Raw genomic sequence first — 16,772 nt, forward strand, 5'->3', positions numbered from 1 at the left:
CCTCTCTGAAGCCAAGCCCTCCTTCACTCATTTTCTCCCCGGAAGGCTGGGGTGAGATGGGGACTAGGTGTCCCTGGGCAGCCATCAGAACAGTCCAGCCCTGGAGACCAGAGCCAGGAGGAACCCAGGAAGCCAAGTCACTGAGGTAGGGGACAGACAACTGAAGGGAGGGATGTGGGGTACAACAGCCTGTCTCAACGAACCGCTCTGATACAATTCACAGCCCACAGTTAGAGCTAAAATCCCCCTCCCTGCACTCCTCACCCCTATAAGCCCATCCTCCTCCCCACATTCCTCTCCCCCCCCATAAGCCCAGACCCCTCTTGCACCCTCAAGAGTGTCAGCTTCCAAGGCAAGCTCATCTTCTCATCACAGATCTGCCAACCCTTCAGTTTACAAGGCTGAGTCCTCTATCCTAAACTGACAAAGAACAAGCAGTGTCCCAGGTCTCTAAGGCACAATGCTGCCAGGAGGGCTGAGTTTGACCATTCTCCTCAGGCCCCAGCTGGGGCAAAATCTCAGCCCTCCAGCCAGCCCAATCCGCCAAGCCAAGCCTCATCCACAGCCGTCCATTTAAACCTGGGCCCTCCCATTCTTATTCATTCACTAGCACACACAGAGCACACCTGGTGAGACTACCAGTTTTAGAATCCACCTGCTCCCAGCCAGCTGGGAGGGAAACTGAAACCACAGCAAGAACTCCGCCCTCAGCTCTTCCCCAACCTTGACCTCCTCCTTCCACTTGGAGCTGAGGGAACTGGGAGAGGCAGGTCAGGTGACCACCTGACAGACACTTTTGCCTCGGCCCACAGTCCTACAGAGCAGGGGACTGAAAATATACCCCAGGGCACTTGCTGAGCAGGGCGGAGGTTTTCAGGCACTGAGGCCGGGACAAGGCAGTTCTTTTCTGAACGCTTCAGACTACCGGCTGAGGGCTCAGGTCTCACACACCTGAGCCTGGAAGCTGCTCTGAGGCAGTTGGTGGGAATGAGGTTGGTTTCAGAAGGCAAAGGAGGAAAGGTATGGGCCGGTTCCAAAGTAGATAAAAAACAAGAGCTGCTCCCTCTGTGCCCTCCGGGGGGAGATGGGACTATCCCACAGATGGGGAAAGGGGGTCCCTTTCGTGGAGTGCCGGTCACTGGGGGAATGCCAGCATCCTTCTCAGGAAATAGGCTGCAATACCCTGGGCTTAAACCTTGATGGCCAACGCCAAAAAAAGGGAAAGAAAAACCTGCAACCCACCAATCTCATTTCCAGATTCCCTCTCTCCAGCCTAGACACATTAATAATTAACTTGCCTACCCGGGAGCTCGCCGGCGTTGCTATAAAAGATGAGTAATGGCACTAGAGTCCCGGCCCGATGCCCGCGGGCTTCTGGGCTCGGGGCTGGGACGGGCACTGGAACAAAGCCTCCGCGTTCCTCCGGGAAGGTGTGTCTGAAACTAGACCTGTCAACGGCGAGAAGCTGACCCCCTACCTCCCCCATAGCCGGCTCCCTGCGAGAAGGGGTGGGGGGAGGGGCCGGCGCCCCGCCGCGCGGGGCGGAACGGGTGGACAGTTCTCCTTTGCCCACTTCCCCTCCCCCGCACTCCGACCGACTGGTGCCCCCAACCACAGCCCATTTCGGGAAGCCGCGCTGTCTGCTGAGAGATAATCCTGTTACCATGAATGCAGTCTGTACTTGGAGACCAATTCTCACAACAGCAAGACAGCTCCCTCGGCGCCCTTCCCGATGAGTAACCCAAAGCCGGTCGCCGGCTCAATGAATTCTCTCGCTGCAACTCCAGCGGCGAGCTGCGGCTCCCACGCGGATGGCCGGCCGGGGACGAACCGGCTCCCATCACGCCAGCGCCCAGACACAAAAGCATCCCTAAATGCAGCCCGGGCACCCTACCCGCCCAACAGCCCGCAGCCCCCCGAAAGTTACGGCGCGCGGACACACCTGCAGGGCCCCCGCGGCGGCCCCCTCCAGCCCCCCAGGGCGGCGGGGCACGCGTCCCCGGACGGGCAGCGCCGCGGCTCCATGAGCCCGCTCCGGGAGCCGGGGCCGGCTACCGGTCAGCAGCGCGGGGCGGCGGAGCGCGCTGGGGCCTCAGCTCGCCCGCGGTGCATCTCGCTCCCTCCTCGTCCTCGCCCGGCCTTCCCTAAGAGCCCACACCCACTTGACATAAGCGCGGATCAAAGCACTTGGCGCAGCGCCAGACGGCAGACCCCGGCGGTCCAGAGCGCGACCCGGGTGCCGCCGCTCGGCCAAGACCGCGCGTCCGAGCGCGGCACGTTCCTCTTCTTGCAGAGGATGCTGCAAGCGGGAGTGGGCAGGGAGACGGAGGAGGGGGGCGGGAAACCGGCGGAGGGGGCAGGACCTGCCGCCTAACAGCAGCGCTGCTCTGGCGCCCAGCCAGCCACCAGCAGACCTTACAGCCGTTGCCGCAAGCGTCCATCGACTGTGAAGCCCAGGTCGCAGGTGACCTGGGTTGCTGTCCTCTCCCCGCCAAGGTGAGTCCTGACCTTGAATTCTCTTCCTCAGAATGACTCAAGGAGGCTCCTCTCCAACCACCTCTACGAAATTGCCGGGGCTGATTCTGCCAAGCCAGTAATAAATGCTTGATTGGATGTGGGTGCTGACCCCACCACCCAGGAGGCCGCAATGGGGCACCCAGGGAAGCAGACCATACCCTCTGGCTTGTGGCTATACCAGCAGCCTCAACTGGGTCTCCTTTCTCTCTCTCTTCTCTCAATGCCTTTGGCAATAAGGGACAGCTCTCCTGGTTCTGCAGGCAATCAAAAACAGCACCACCCAGCAGCTCACACACACTTCTAATTCACTCATTAGCATCCATCCAAATAGTCAAACATTCGAGCATTTATTAAGGCTTAGTATATGCCAGGACCAACAGAAGATAAAACAGCATTCCTACACTCATAGAGCCCTACACTCATAGAGAAGATAGTCTAGTCGCTGAGACAGATATTAAAAATAAAGCAAGGTAATTATAATTGTGACAAGGATATTAAAGATAAGAGGTGCTACAAGAATGCACACAGGTACCCTAAACTATCTTGGCAGTCAGGAAAGGCTTCCCTAAGGAAGTGACAGTTGAGCTGATGAGGAATGAAGAGAAGTCATCCAGGGGAAGGCAAAGTTCAGGCAAAGACCCTGGTTATTAAAGTGTAGGTCTGCTCCCATTCACAGGTGGAAATAATCAAGCAGACAGTGAAATGCCATGCCCGAGACACCTAGGTCTTTGTCCAGGAGGGGCATGAGGCAGCTTACAGGCCCTGGAAGAGAGCCTAGCCATCTGTCCAAAGAGGCCCTATGTCTGCTTTCTCATCTCCCCCTGAACTAGGCTGGTCCACCTCATCATTGAGCTCTGAACAGGTAGTCGGGGGCCTTCACTCTGGCTCCAACTCCATCATCAATTGACTGTGTGGCTCTAAAGAAATCCCTTCCAACTCTAGTTTCAGTTTCTCTATCTGAAATGAGGGTTTGGATTAGAACAGTGTTTCTACACTTTTTTTTTTTTAAACCATACTCCCTTTTGGATAAACATACAACTGTCATTCCTGTTCTGTAGTATCTATGATGACAAGACATCAAATCATTTTCCAAATCAAAAATTATAATATTGAATGTGCTTTTAAAGCTATATATTCCCTTTAAGCATTCACCATTAAAAGATCTCTGCTGAAGATAACTTGGAAGCAGGATTAAAGAAATGGTGTCCAAGCTCCCCCTTTTCCTGTTATCTGTCCCCATTCCTCCAACAGGAACCTAGCCACAAGCACTTATCATCTCCAGCCTCATTTCTTTTATTCTTTCCAGGAGAAGTTGGCCAGGCAATGAACAGAAGCCGTAGGTCATCCAAAAGGCATGCTGTGGAAGACTCTTTTGAATGATAATTTCCAGTGATGCTGGGAAATAGACACTTTGAAGGAAGCACATAATGTTCCTGGGGACAAATTAGCTATATGATTTAAAAGCCTTAAAAATGTACTATCCTTTGAACCATCAATTCTCCACCTAAGAATTTATCCTCAAGACATAATTATGGATGAACACAAAAATTTATACACAAGGATTTTTATAACAGCAAATGATTGGTTAATAAACTGTGGTACATCTTTGCAACTGAATATATGCAACTTTAAACCTAATATATAGAATATTTACTGTTGAATAAAACAAAATGAAGGTTACAAGACAAGTGATCCCAATTGTGTGTGCATGTGTCTGTGTATAGGTTTGAGAGGGGTGCTAAGCACCTATGGTGGAACGGTACTGTGTTCATTTTTCTTAGGATGACTCAGAACCTACCCCTTGGACCAAAACGTGACGTCACTATGGCTTGTCATCCTCACAAGTAAATCTATTAACCCATATGAAAGTTATAGAAGTTTTAATATTAAAACAGAACAGAATAAACCTTACAGACAGGCAAGAACACAGTTAAATTCTCCACCGCCATCCACTTGCCATTAGGGATTTGATAGTAATCTTAAAGGTGGAAAGGTTTTCCCCCAGACTTTTCATTTCATATAGATTTTTTTTAAGTTGTTCTTTCCTTGAGTCTAGTTCAATAGTTTCCAAACTTTAGAGTGCATAAAACTTACTATCCATGGTGTTTGTAAGGTAATCTTGACTTTGGGATTCTTTTCCCTTACATTCTGAGTTTAGAACCTCATCACTGTATGACAGTTCAGAAAAAAAGACTACCAGAAGGATATTTAGCGAAATGTTAACAATACTGGAATTAGAGTTGATTTTTATTTCCTTCCTTGGGATTTTCTGTGTTTTCCAAGTGGTCTGACAATAAATACATACTACCTTCGTAATCAGAAAATAAAATGTTGCTTAAGTGGGTTAAAACCCCTCCAAAAGATAAAAGAAACTATGCCTTGACTTTCAAAGGGGTGACTCCGACCGTGCCTTTCACATGCCTTCTCTCTGCCAAGTTCTCGTACTGCCCCAGTTGGTGCCCCAATACCCAAGGACAGACAGTACATTGTCGCTAGGATACCATACAGGAAAAACTGGCAAGAAAATTATTTTTACATTTACCTCCTGGGGTGTGCTTATAATAATGCTTAGAAGCTTAGACTAAAGGGTCCAAAATGAAGCAGCCATGACCATCCGCTAATGGATCTCCTACCCATGAAACTCTCTACCAAATATTCTAGGTTCTTAATAAGCTGAGAACATATAAGGCATATACACCTTTGGTCCTGAGGACCCAAAACTATTCAGCTTGCTTTTCCCAGACCTGATGGTGCCACCAAGCACACTGGCAAGGACCAGCAGAAAAAGGACAGGCCATAAATCAGACTGCGCTCAGCCAGTAACCGATGAGTGATCTGTGCCTCAGTTTCCCCTCTGTTAAATAGCCTAATAAAGGCTCTACTTTTAAGGGTGGATATAAAAGCATTAGCATAAAGTGAACAGCAGTATCTCAGTGTAGCATGTTATTATTTAATGAAAGTACATGCTAGGACTTTTGGGAAGAGAAGGAGCTGGCTAGTTGTGAGTTCTTCGGCACAAGGGCAGTAAGCTGCAATTTGCCTCATATGTCAAGCTTTTTGAGAACCTAGAGTGCTCACAAACCAGATGAAGGACGTGAGGTGGGAAACATAACTGTGCTGACTTTCTCTTGTGGCATAACTCATGAACTCCTGAGTCAAGGACAGAAGGTGGGTTAGATGAAAAATCCAAGCTGGAGGCCCAGGTTTCTCAATACACAATAGCCAAAAACCATCAGGGCAGCATCTAAAGATGAGGAATGCTCGTATTATTTGGCCACTTTAATTCAATAATCATTAAATCCCCCACCAGGCGTAGCAACTGCATTCTCTGCTCAAAATGAAGCACATGACTTCCAAGCCAGACAGAGATGCCATTACGTTACATTTTAAATCTATCTAGAGTCTAATAAAGTTAATTTTACTGTTATGGCATCTATTAAAACATGGGGCCTTTGTTTAGAGAGTAAACAGAGGGGAGGGAAGCACAGACTTGAAGATCTGGGAATTTTGATTATTCCAGAATTGTTTCTGGAAAGAAGGTAACAAGAACAAACTTGATTTTAAAAAATAATTTTAGGGCTTCCCTGGTGGCGCAGTGGTTGAGAATCTGCCTGCCAATGCAGGGGACACGGGTTCGAGCCCTGGTCTGGGAAGATCCCACATGCCACGGAGCAACTGGGCCCGTGAGCCACAACTACTGAGCCTGCGCGTCTGGAGCCTTTGCTCCGCAACAAGAGAGGCCGCGACAGTGAGAGGCCCGTGCACCGCGATAAAGAGTGGCCCCCGCTCACCGCAGCTGGAGAGGGCCCTCGCACAGAAACGAAGACCCAACACACCCAAAAATAAATTAAAAAAAAAAAAAAAAGTAAAAATAATAATAATAATAATAATTTTAATGGGACCAAGTGTATAAGAAGGGCTGCTCTTGTACAACTATCCAGCCCCCTTGAGAACAGACCAGCCTCCCCCTCCCCCTCCCCCACCACACACAGCCAGGCAACAGCTCAGGGACAAAAATGAGGCACCCTGCTTCACCCAAGCAGGAAACATTCAACACACTGACCACGGTAGCCAACTTGGGTCTGGAACTTGGAGCCTAAGAGTCATTAAGAATGGGAAAAAAGCCTACTTGCTCCATGGTCAGAGACTAAAAGCCATGCAAATGAGTTTTGATAAAATGAGTAATTAATAAGCAAATATACAGCTTTACACATCTTTTAAAAATCAAGAACAAAACCAAATCACAAAACACCTAATTAGCTAGAATACATGTCTATGACCAGTGATCTTCATACATCCATTTTAATCAAAATAACCTTGGTTGACTGTAAAAAAGCAGATGCCAGGGGTTCACCCCTAGAGAATCTCATGCAACAAGTCTAGGGTGAGCCCAAGAATGTGCATTTTAGCAAACAACCCCGGTGATGTCACTGTTTGTGGTCTAGAGACCACACTTTGAGAAATGTGAAGCTACAAGGCCAGGAGGGCCTAACGCACCTGGCTCCACTTACCTTCTAGCAGGTGTCACTCTCCTGGACTTGAACCCTCCTGGACTTGAATCAATTCATAATGGAAGCTGAATGAATACAACTGATACATCTTGTGAAACATCAACAAAATTGTAACAAAACCAGAAAAAAAGAATATAGGAAGCACTTAGCACATAGGAAGTGCTCTAAAACTGTTACCTTTTAGAAGAATGGGGATAGTGAAATTTTGATACCTGTCTAGTCTCACCTTGTACTCATAAGCCAGGTATAAACCCCCTAAATTCACTAGTGTTATCACCAAAAAACTGCACAGACTCAGCCAGACATGAGTTAAAAATCTGGGCTCACCCACTTGCCAGCGGTGTGGCCCTGGATAAGTTTTTTCTTCTCTGAGTCACTCTATCTGCTCAACTCTAAAATGGGTTTAAAAAAAAATCTATCCCCTTAATGTTATGAGGAAGAAATAAAGAATTGTGAAAATGTGTAGGACATAGTAGGTACTAAATAATTGGCAGCTATCATTACTTAGTCAATGGATAAACATTTACTAGGGCCTTTTATAAATCAGGCACTGTCAGCACAGGTGATACAGTAGTGGCAAAAGAGACAGAGGGACAAAAAGACAGATAACAAACAAGTAAATAATTTCAGAGATTGATGTCTGCTATGAAGAAAATAAAACAGTGATGTGACAGAGTGAAATGGTGGTTCACAGTATGTATCAGGAAAAGCCTAAGATGTGGCATTTAAACTAAGATCTTGTGGAGGAGCACTTCCAGCACGAGACCAGGTGGGAACAAACCAAGCGCGTTCCTGGGAAGGAAGGACAGTAAAGCTAGAACTCAGTGACCAGTGGGATGGGCGGTAAAAGAGGAAACTAGTGAGTCAGAGAGCGAAGGTTATGGAGGCCGTGTAATACCTAGTGAGAGTTTAGATTCTCTTCCAAATGGCAATAGGAACCATAGAAGAATTTAAAAGAAAAGATCGTGCCATGGAAGAGGCATGATCTGATTTTGCCTTTTTAAAAGACTTTTGTAGCTGCTATTTGGAGAATGGCTTGGGGGTTGGGGACAAGCCATTAGAACTGTCCTAAGAATGTTACATGTATGATCTCTTTTAATCCTCATGAAAACTTAAAAAAAAATTTTTTTTATTTTTGGCTGCATTGGGTCTTCGTTGCTGCGCACGGGCTTTCTCTAGTTGAGGCGAACGGGGGCTACTCTTCGTTGCAGTGCGTGGGCTTCTCATTGTAGTGGCTTCTCTTGCTGCGGAGCACGGGCTCTAGGCACGTGGGCTTCAGTAGTTGCAGCACGTGGGCTCAGTAGTGTGGCTCGTGGGCTCTACAGCACAGGCTCAGTAGTTGTGGCGCACGGGCTTAGCTGCTCCGCAGCATGTGGGATCTTCCCGGACCAGGGCTCGAACCCGTGCCCCCTGCATTGGCAGGCAGATTCTTAACCACTGCGGCACCAGGAAAGTCCCATGAAAACTTTTTATATGAGTACTATTATCATCCCGATTTTACAGACACCAAACCCAGGCATAGAAAGATTAGGTAACTTGTTCATCACAATAAGTGGAGGATCCAGTATGCAAACCCAGATGGTCTGACTGCAATGCCTCTACTGCCTTTGAAAAGAAGTAGGGAGAACTAGCAACACTAGGTAAGGAGACTACTGCAGGAGTACAGGCAAGAGAGGGTGGGGGCTGACCAAGACGGCAACAGAGAAGATGCTGAGGGGGATCCAGCTGTGCAAAATGTCTTGGTAGCAGAGCCAACAGGACTCACTGATGGGATTTATGACAGGGGTGCAGAAAACAGACAAGCAAAAAGGACTCCCAAGTTTTTGATCTGAGCAACAGAGTGGATGGCAGTGCAGTTTCCTGAGATGATTAAGACTGGGGAAGAAAAAAAATCAGAGCGGGGAGGCATTAAAATCAACCAAGAACTCAGTTTTGCACTTGTTAGGTTTGAGGTGTCTATTAGACATCTGAGTGGAGAAGTCCTGAAGGCAGTGAGCTGTGTCAGTCTCCACTCAGGGGAAAGGTCAGGGCTGGAATTGTAATCAGAGGCATCTCATCATCACGTGACTCCTTACTTAGTGTATGTGTATTTGTGAGGGTGGAGGAGGCGGACTCTTCCAGCTACGGACCTCTGGTTTGTTGTAATAAGCCAAGGCAGAGCTGCATCTCAACACAGGACTACAACTTGCTCTGAGGCTGAAAGCACCCTGCCCAGCCTGCCCTCTGTGATCCAGTAAAGTCTGCATCCCAGCCCCATCCTCTAAACTAGCTTCCTGGGAGCCTATGTAGACAGAATTCTTTCAAGATGACCTCCAGCATGCCAGATCCCCGGAAGGCAACAGAGGCTGGAGGTCCTAGAGGAGAGGTTGGAAATAGGAGCCGTGGAAGGAAGTTTATCGGGCATCCTGCCAGCTTGTGAGAAAATGACTTCTGCCTCCCTCTTCCACTTCAACACTCCTTTTTTCGGTCCTCCTATCATCGAAGCCCATACGGGTGCGAGTCCCTGGAATTGCTCACAAGGGCCAGGGTGTGATAATAATAAAAGGGTTTCCAAAATAGCCTCCCACATTCAGGCTTCCCAAATGCCCAGCTGACCTCCAGGCTACACCATTTCCAGAAATATAGCAACCTCGTTTGATAAAATACTTTCAGTACTGACACCACCTTGGCTCAGAGGAAGTGGGTGTGTGCTAGAGGTCAGGTAGAGGTTGGAAGGAAAAGAAAGGCAATTTTTAAAGTTCAGCTGAAATGTCAGGAACACGAAGCTGCCCATGTTTACACAGAGCTTTCCAAAACTGAGAGCAGCTTCCAAGCAGCTTTAAAAAAATGGCTACACCAACCTGTCCAATGAAGTGGCTTTTTAGCTTAGCAGAAGTAGTACCAGGCTGTTCTCATTCTCCTGTCTCCTTAGGCTTAATCTCCTAGTATAATGTATATTCTTGCTGGTGCTGATTGTTTTCTTTTTCATTCATATTTTATGCCTTTCTCATAAGCTGCTTCGAATCCACTGTGTAACAGGATAAAGCAACAGATGAATAAACAAATAGTGCACAGTCTTGACATTCCTGGATACTAAACTTTCAGATTTATGTAATCAATAAAGGTTGTTTACCATGGATATTAACTGGAGGTTAGGGGGAGGAAATGCCCTAATTAATATGTAAAACCCTTAAAAAATTTGATCTCTTGTTAAAAAAAAAAGAGAGAGTGAGAGAGAATCTGGTAATAATTAGCACCTACATTTTTTCATATTTTTTGTCCCTAATTGCCTGACCAATAATTTATAGGGCAAGTGGGTGAAATCTTATGTCCTATATCTGTATGGATGATTTTGTGGCTCTTACCATTCAAACCAGGACAACAGGATGCTAGTTCAATAACTGTGCTACTTCATCTTCCGAATAAGACTTGTCAAAGCCACTGAAGGAAATCAGAATAAGACTCAATCTAAATCTAACCACAAACAAAGCTGGAATCTGTCAGTCATTTTCTGGCATAGAGAGGTAAAGGCATGTCAATGCCCACTGCTATTCTCTCGTGCCCTTCTAAATGCAGAAACAAGCTTTAGAATATGAAATAGCCAGCAGCCTGGGAACACAACTTTGGAGACATAAAAATTATTAGGTTTTCTAAATCACTGGCATGAGCCAAAATCCTTACTGAGACTAGTGGGACATTTACAAGCATCCCCTTAAATGCCTTCTTCAGGAACACTCTCTAACATAAACCTGAGTATAGCAATTATTCAGATCCCCAAGTGCAGGCAGCAAATGTTTTTGAGGAGGCTCATCCTCAAGGGAGCAAAGGAAAAGTGCTATTTTTTTAATCACCAGAAGTCGCTGGAACCAGTATATTCGCACTCTAGAGCACACAGTGATGACAGATGCTTATAAGGCGCACGCTGAGGACTTGTAACCTTGTGGAAGAACAGACAGATCAAATTATGCCTTGTTGCAGTTTGAAATGTGTTTCACTGCCTTCTAATTTTCTGAAGATTGACACTCCATGCAGTACACGGTAGGTGGCAACACTGAGCTATAAGAATCTCCCATTTGCCAGCCTTGCGGAATAGACAAAGTTTAATATAATAATAAATCCCATTCTAAAAATTAGGTCTCTATTAAAAGAATGACAACAGGCAACAGGCACAAAGTAATTAAAAATACATGCCTGACAAATTTAGAATCAAACACACCATCAAACGTTATGTCCTGGCATATTGTCACTTGCTGCCTCCACTCTCCCAATCACTGGGCAAATCCAATTATTCCTGAGACACCCTAATTGTGCCTCTCTTCTCCCTGTCTCCCTAGTGACTTTTAAGAAAATAATATTCAACTTTAACGCGCCTGCACTTCAGAAGACACTGTGACAAGAGCAATAAACACATTCTCTGTGTGCAAAAGCCAGGACAAATGAGTTCTGAGACTGCCTTGGCCAACCCTAGGTGTGGGCTTTCTTTCCCCAACTCAAGAGAGACCGGAATGTAACAGCTGTCAGAAAGCAGCAACGGCCTGTGCCAGAAATACCTTGCTGCGCAGCTCTAATTGCCAAGAGATAAGAACCCATAACTCACACAGACACTTGTGGCTCAGGCTCAGACACAGCAGGCAGAAAGGAAACAGCATGCACTTGTGTCAGAGAGGCCTACACTCTGACTCCTACCAGCTATGCGACCTTGGGCAAGCCCTCCACCTCCCCTGAGCCTCAGTTTCCCTCATCTGGGAGGACGAGCATCAACGTGTACCAAATGCCTACTACAGGACTGGACTTACAGCGGGTGCACAATGCCCTGGAGTTATTATTATTAACGATCTCTGAAGGGTACAGTGGAGTAAAATGAACTTGGAGATACTGTGAGAACTATGGTAGTCAAGCTCTCTGGACAAGAGATAGTTTGTACCTTTGAAAGAACCTTGATTTTCTGTGAGAGCTCTATAAGAATCACATAAAATCCCTGGCTGCTTTTGCCTATTCATTTGTTCAAACAAGTATGTACCGAGGGCTCACAGTGTGCCAGGATTATGCCAAGCACTGAAGACAACATGGCCCTGGCCTCATGGGACTTAAAACCTAGTGGAGAAGACAAGCTTTCAAAATAATCTCATTAGTAGATGTAAATGTACATCTGTGATAAGTACCACAAAGGAGAGTTCCATGGCCATCTGTAACATGGCCACCTGAAATGAGAAAATTAGCCCAGTCTGAGGAGCTGCAGGATGACGAGGACTTAATAAGACAAAGAAGAAAGCTAGAGGACACTGTTCTCCATACCCTCAGTGGCCCCGACGTAAGAAATTTAACTTAAAGGAACAAACTAGGAGGCATTTAGCTTCCTCTTAATGACTAGGGTGTTCTTCTTCTCTAACAGTAAAATCCAGAAAACCTACTCTGTTCCCTTTTTTGTTTTGGCTACCGGGAAGCTCCAAGTCAAATGTGAAGCTCAGCAGTAATGCAGACCCTTAATGCATGCATATTTACACTCTCCCCATCCCCCTTGGTTTGTCTTCTTCTTTTTACTTATATTTTCCCTAGTCCTGATTTCAAATTCCTACTTCTATTTTATCATTGTATCTATTATTCATGAATCCTTGGTGAAAGGAGACAGGACACAAATAGAGACTTATTAATACTCTTTCTAAGGCTAAGGGGCTGAGCTGGAAAGAATTAACAAGCTTGCCCTTTGTGTCCCCGCCTGGTGTGTTACCCCAGAGGCAGAGAAAGACATGTGGCTTGGTCCACTTTTATATAAGCAGTGCATTCCTTGTGGTTTGAGTGATCTAGCACAATAGTGCTTTTTTCCAGAGACACTTTATCACGTTATATTTCTACCCTAACAAGCAGCTTTCCTTTTGCTCATTTTTCTCTGAAACATTCAATGACCTATATTTACAGTGAACCTACATTCTGGATATTCCAGGATAGGTGCCCCCTCTCTTTTTAAAAAGTTTTTTTTTTTTTGCAATTTTCTGTTTAATAAAGGCAACTCATGAAATATATAACTGGAGTTTTCCTTTTATACCTCTGAAAGGCATGATATATACACATAGATTCTTCATCAGACCATATGTCATGATTTCTGGATCAGAAAATAGTCATTCTCCTCTTAATGATGAATTAATGTTCACACGGTAAAGGCTGAAAACAGGATAGAGATGAGGAGGAGATGTGGGAGAGACCATTACCATTTTTCAGTTTTCAGTTTATCTGCACCTCATTAAAAAAAAAAAAAAACAGGATGTTTTATGTGTAAAAAGTCCATTTTTTGTAGAAAACTACTCCGCTTCCTGGGAAGATGAAATCTTTGTAAATGAAAATTAGGCATAATTCCAAGAACTGCAAATTGTGGCTCTTCTCCTTATTTGGTCCTGGCCCCCTTTACATGATGAAAACTTGAACTGTCTCCCCCAGGAAAAAAGACATAAACACAATTTTGGCCAGTTTTAGGGGATTTCAAAAAGCTTCTGAAAGTCCATTCATGAACTTCGGAGGCAGAATTTCCCCAAGAATGGAGCAAATAAATACCTGAGGGTACCTGAGATGTCAGTGCGGCAAGAACACTTGAAAAAATATAAATGCTATAAATAATAGTTATACATAATGTAGCTAAGAACTATGAAGGCTAATAAATATGAATATAAAATTATTTTTTTTAAATCACTTATTTGGTTTTTTTTAAGTGAGTCAATTTTATATGGCTATTATAAAAATGCAGAGGTGGAACAGGAATGCCTAAAGTTTGAATGCCTGAAGTTTAGGGAGCATTGCACAGAGGATTCACAAAATCTAAATTTAAAACACTGCAGATACATTCTGAAAGTCATTAAACATTTGTCCAAACCCATAGAATGTACAGCACCAAGAGTAAACCCTAATGTAAACTATGGACTTCAGGTCATAATGATGTGACAATGCAGGTTCATCAATCGTAACAAATGTACCACTCAGGCAGGGGATGTTGATAACGGGGGAGGCTGTGCACATGTGGAGGTGGGGGGGATATGGGAAATCTCTGTACCTTCTGCTCAGTTATGCTGTGAACCTAAAACTGCTCTAAAAAACAAAGTCTATTTTTTTAAAAAAAAGTCACTCTCATAAAGCAGCTCATTCAAGGACACTGGTTTTTCCTTTTCTCTCTCCTCATGTTCTCCCAGACCAGCTGGCTTGGCAACACATACCCCATGTCACTCTTAGCCCTCCTCCCGGCTTTCCTTCTATTCCCAGCCAGAGGATTCCCGTACTGCTGCAAAGATTATGAAGAGTTAAAGGCTGCTCTGGCACAGGCGGCATGTATGGGGTGAAGGGCAGGGATTTCCCTGAGCTGCCTGTACAGAGGTAACTGACCAGGGTGAGGCGACAAAGACCAGCTGCATTTCACTGACACCCAGGATCTGATGAGACCCAGACTTCGCCATAGGAAGTGAGTCAGAAAACGAGGAGCTCAGACAATGTGCCAACAGAAGCCAGGGCCACTGGAGGCTGGGACAAGAAGGGTAGGGAAGAGCCACCATTCAGACAGCCTGCGTGGGTCTGTCTCCCCTTCACAATCAGGACCTTAGAACTACTCACTCAATGCCTCTCTCCCCTTCTGGGCTATAACTTCCAAGAGAAGGACCACTTATATCTTTGCTCAGCCCCATATCTCCAGGCCCTCGCACAGTGCCTGGCACCACAGTAGGCACTTTGAAGGAACGGAAGAAGAGTGGCTAGCACAGGTGCTTTGTACCAGTAGATGCTCAGGAAATGGTTCTGTTAAAGCAAATAAACTGTTTATCGTTAAAAAAAGAAAAGAGCAAATGAATCCAGAGAACACAGTCCCTTTGCTTTTTCACTTCCTGTAGGCAAGTCCAGGGTAGCAAACAAAATGGAGGAGTGATTGAAACCAAAATTAAAAGCTGGCTGTGGCTTCCCCAGAGCTGGCCGAGTGGTCCAGACATAGGTGTGCTCCTCCACTAGCCACTTGGCTCTGAAGTCATTTCAATCTACTCCATCCCCAGAAAAGGGAATTTAAGGATAAGTATGGCACTGAGACTCAGGTACCCCCACTCTCTGGATAAACAATGTGGTAAAGGAGTGACATGCCTCTCTCCGACTCAACCCTAGCACCTGTGTCCAAGAAATAAATACACTCAGAAGAAAAAGTATTAGCGGCAATGTCAGGGTGAGTGCCCCTCCTGGCTGGGTGGGGCAGCAAGTCTCTTGAAGTCACAGCTGCCCTTTAGAAACGGGCGCCCCAAGGTGTTGGGATGATCGGGTACCCCTCGCTAGGGTTTCCTTACCTAGCTGGACCAAATGTTGATGACCAAACAAAGGCTCCATCAACTCAGCTGGAAGCAGTCTTCAAAAACAACGAACCCAAGAACCATCCCTTTACAACATCCCTGCTGACTGTCTAGCTTGGACAACCCCCATGATGAGGGACTCCTACCTCTTACCTCTCAAGAAAACCTTCTCCACCTTTGGGCACCTCTACTGAAATTCTGGATCTCTATAGAAAGGATTCCAAGGCACTCCTGAACCACCTAGCCCGTGGAGAGGGGCATCACAGGAGAACATGATTCAGTTTTCCCTTACACCAGCCTGGGGAACTTTCAGTTTTACAACCACTGACTTCCAGAATCTCCAAAACTAGAAGTGATGGCAAAATTAGCTAACACTTATAGAACACTTACTACGAGTCAAACATGCTAAGAGCTTTACAAGCATTGTCTCATTTGGTGTAACATTGAATGCCCACACTCTCCTTTGTGGAAGATATTATAACTTTTTTAAAAAAAAGATAGGGCTTCCCTGGTGGCGCAGTGGTTAAGAATCCACCTGCCAAGGCAGGGGACACGGGTTCGAGCCCTGGGCCGGGAAGATCCCACATGCCATGGAGCAACGAAGCCCATGCGCCACAACTACTGAGCCTGTGCTCTAGAGCCTGCAAGCCACAACTACTGAGCCCACGCGCCACAACTACTGAAGCCCGAGCGCCTAGAGCCCGTGCTCCACAACAAGAGAAGCCACCGCATGAGAAGCCCGCACACCACAACAAAGAGTAGCCCCCGCTCGCCGCAACCAGAGGAAAGCCCACGTGCAGCAACAAAGACCCAACACAGCCAAAAATAAAATAAATAAAAATTAAAAATAAAAAAGATAGTATAACTTTTTTATACATGAGGAAATGAAGCCTTAGAGAGTTAATATGACTTGCCCAAGGTCACACAGTGAAGAGGTAGATGAGCTAGGAATGAAACCCAAGGTTTTGTATTTGCTTTGCTTTGTTTTGTTTAGCAGTAGAAAACTTTAAAAAATAGACTCATTGTCAAAACCCAATAAATAGGGCGATTGGGATTGACATGTATACACTGATGTGTATAAAACTGATGACTAGTAAGAACCTGCTGTATAAAAAAATAAATAAAATAAAATTTAAAAATTAAAAAAAAACATCTGGCTCAGTTTTGGCTTCCAACAATTAAAGTTGCACAGTAATGAAATCAGTTGTCTCACAAAAAAGTAGTGAGATCATTGTAAATGGAAATATACAGGCAGGTGCTAAAAACTGTGAACTGTAGGACTGTCAGTGTTTTTCAACCCTAAAATAAAATAAAATAAAATAAAATAAAAAACCCAGTAAATAAAATAAAGCAGCACTGTGCATGCAGGTCCCTAAGGTAGTGACATACTCTGATTATACTTAATAAATATACCTTGAATTCCTCTACTAAAAGTACCTCTCTCAAAGAGAGTTTTACTGCT

At 45.5% G+C, this 16,772-nt stretch overlaps 1 protein-coding gene and 1 long non-coding RNA gene across 14 annotated transcripts in view; one reads left to right on the forward strand and one right to left on the reverse strand.

The window, feature by feature from the left end:
• The window catches only part of LOC309667728, a 504,177-nt gene that overhangs the window by 455,179 nt on the left and 32,226 nt on the right, over positions 1-16,772 (forward strand). The gene's annotated exons all lie outside the window — the stretch shown is intronic.
• The window catches only part of PLEKHA7 (pleckstrin homology domain containing A7), a 210,187-nt gene that overhangs the window by 130,802 nt on the left and 62,613 nt on the right, over positions 1-16,772 (reverse strand). Inside the window, exon 1 of one of the 13 annotated variants that reach the window (XM_082476521.1) lies at positions 1,943-2,278. The exons of the other annotated variants lie outside the window; for them this stretch is intronic. Coding sequence (XP_082332647.1) covers positions 1,943-2,025 — 83 coding nt within the window. The 5' untranslated portion in view covers positions 2,026-2,278. Of the gene's footprint in view, positions 1-1,942; positions 2,279-16,772 lie in introns of those variants that run through there. 13 annotated transcript variants of the gene reach the window in all.

This window comes from Balaenoptera physalus, assembly GCF_965194825.1.
Source record: "Balaenoptera physalus genome assembly, chromosome: 10".
Taxonomy (NCBI): Eukaryota; Metazoa; Chordata; class Mammalia; order Artiodactyla; family Balaenopteridae; genus Balaenoptera; species Balaenoptera physalus.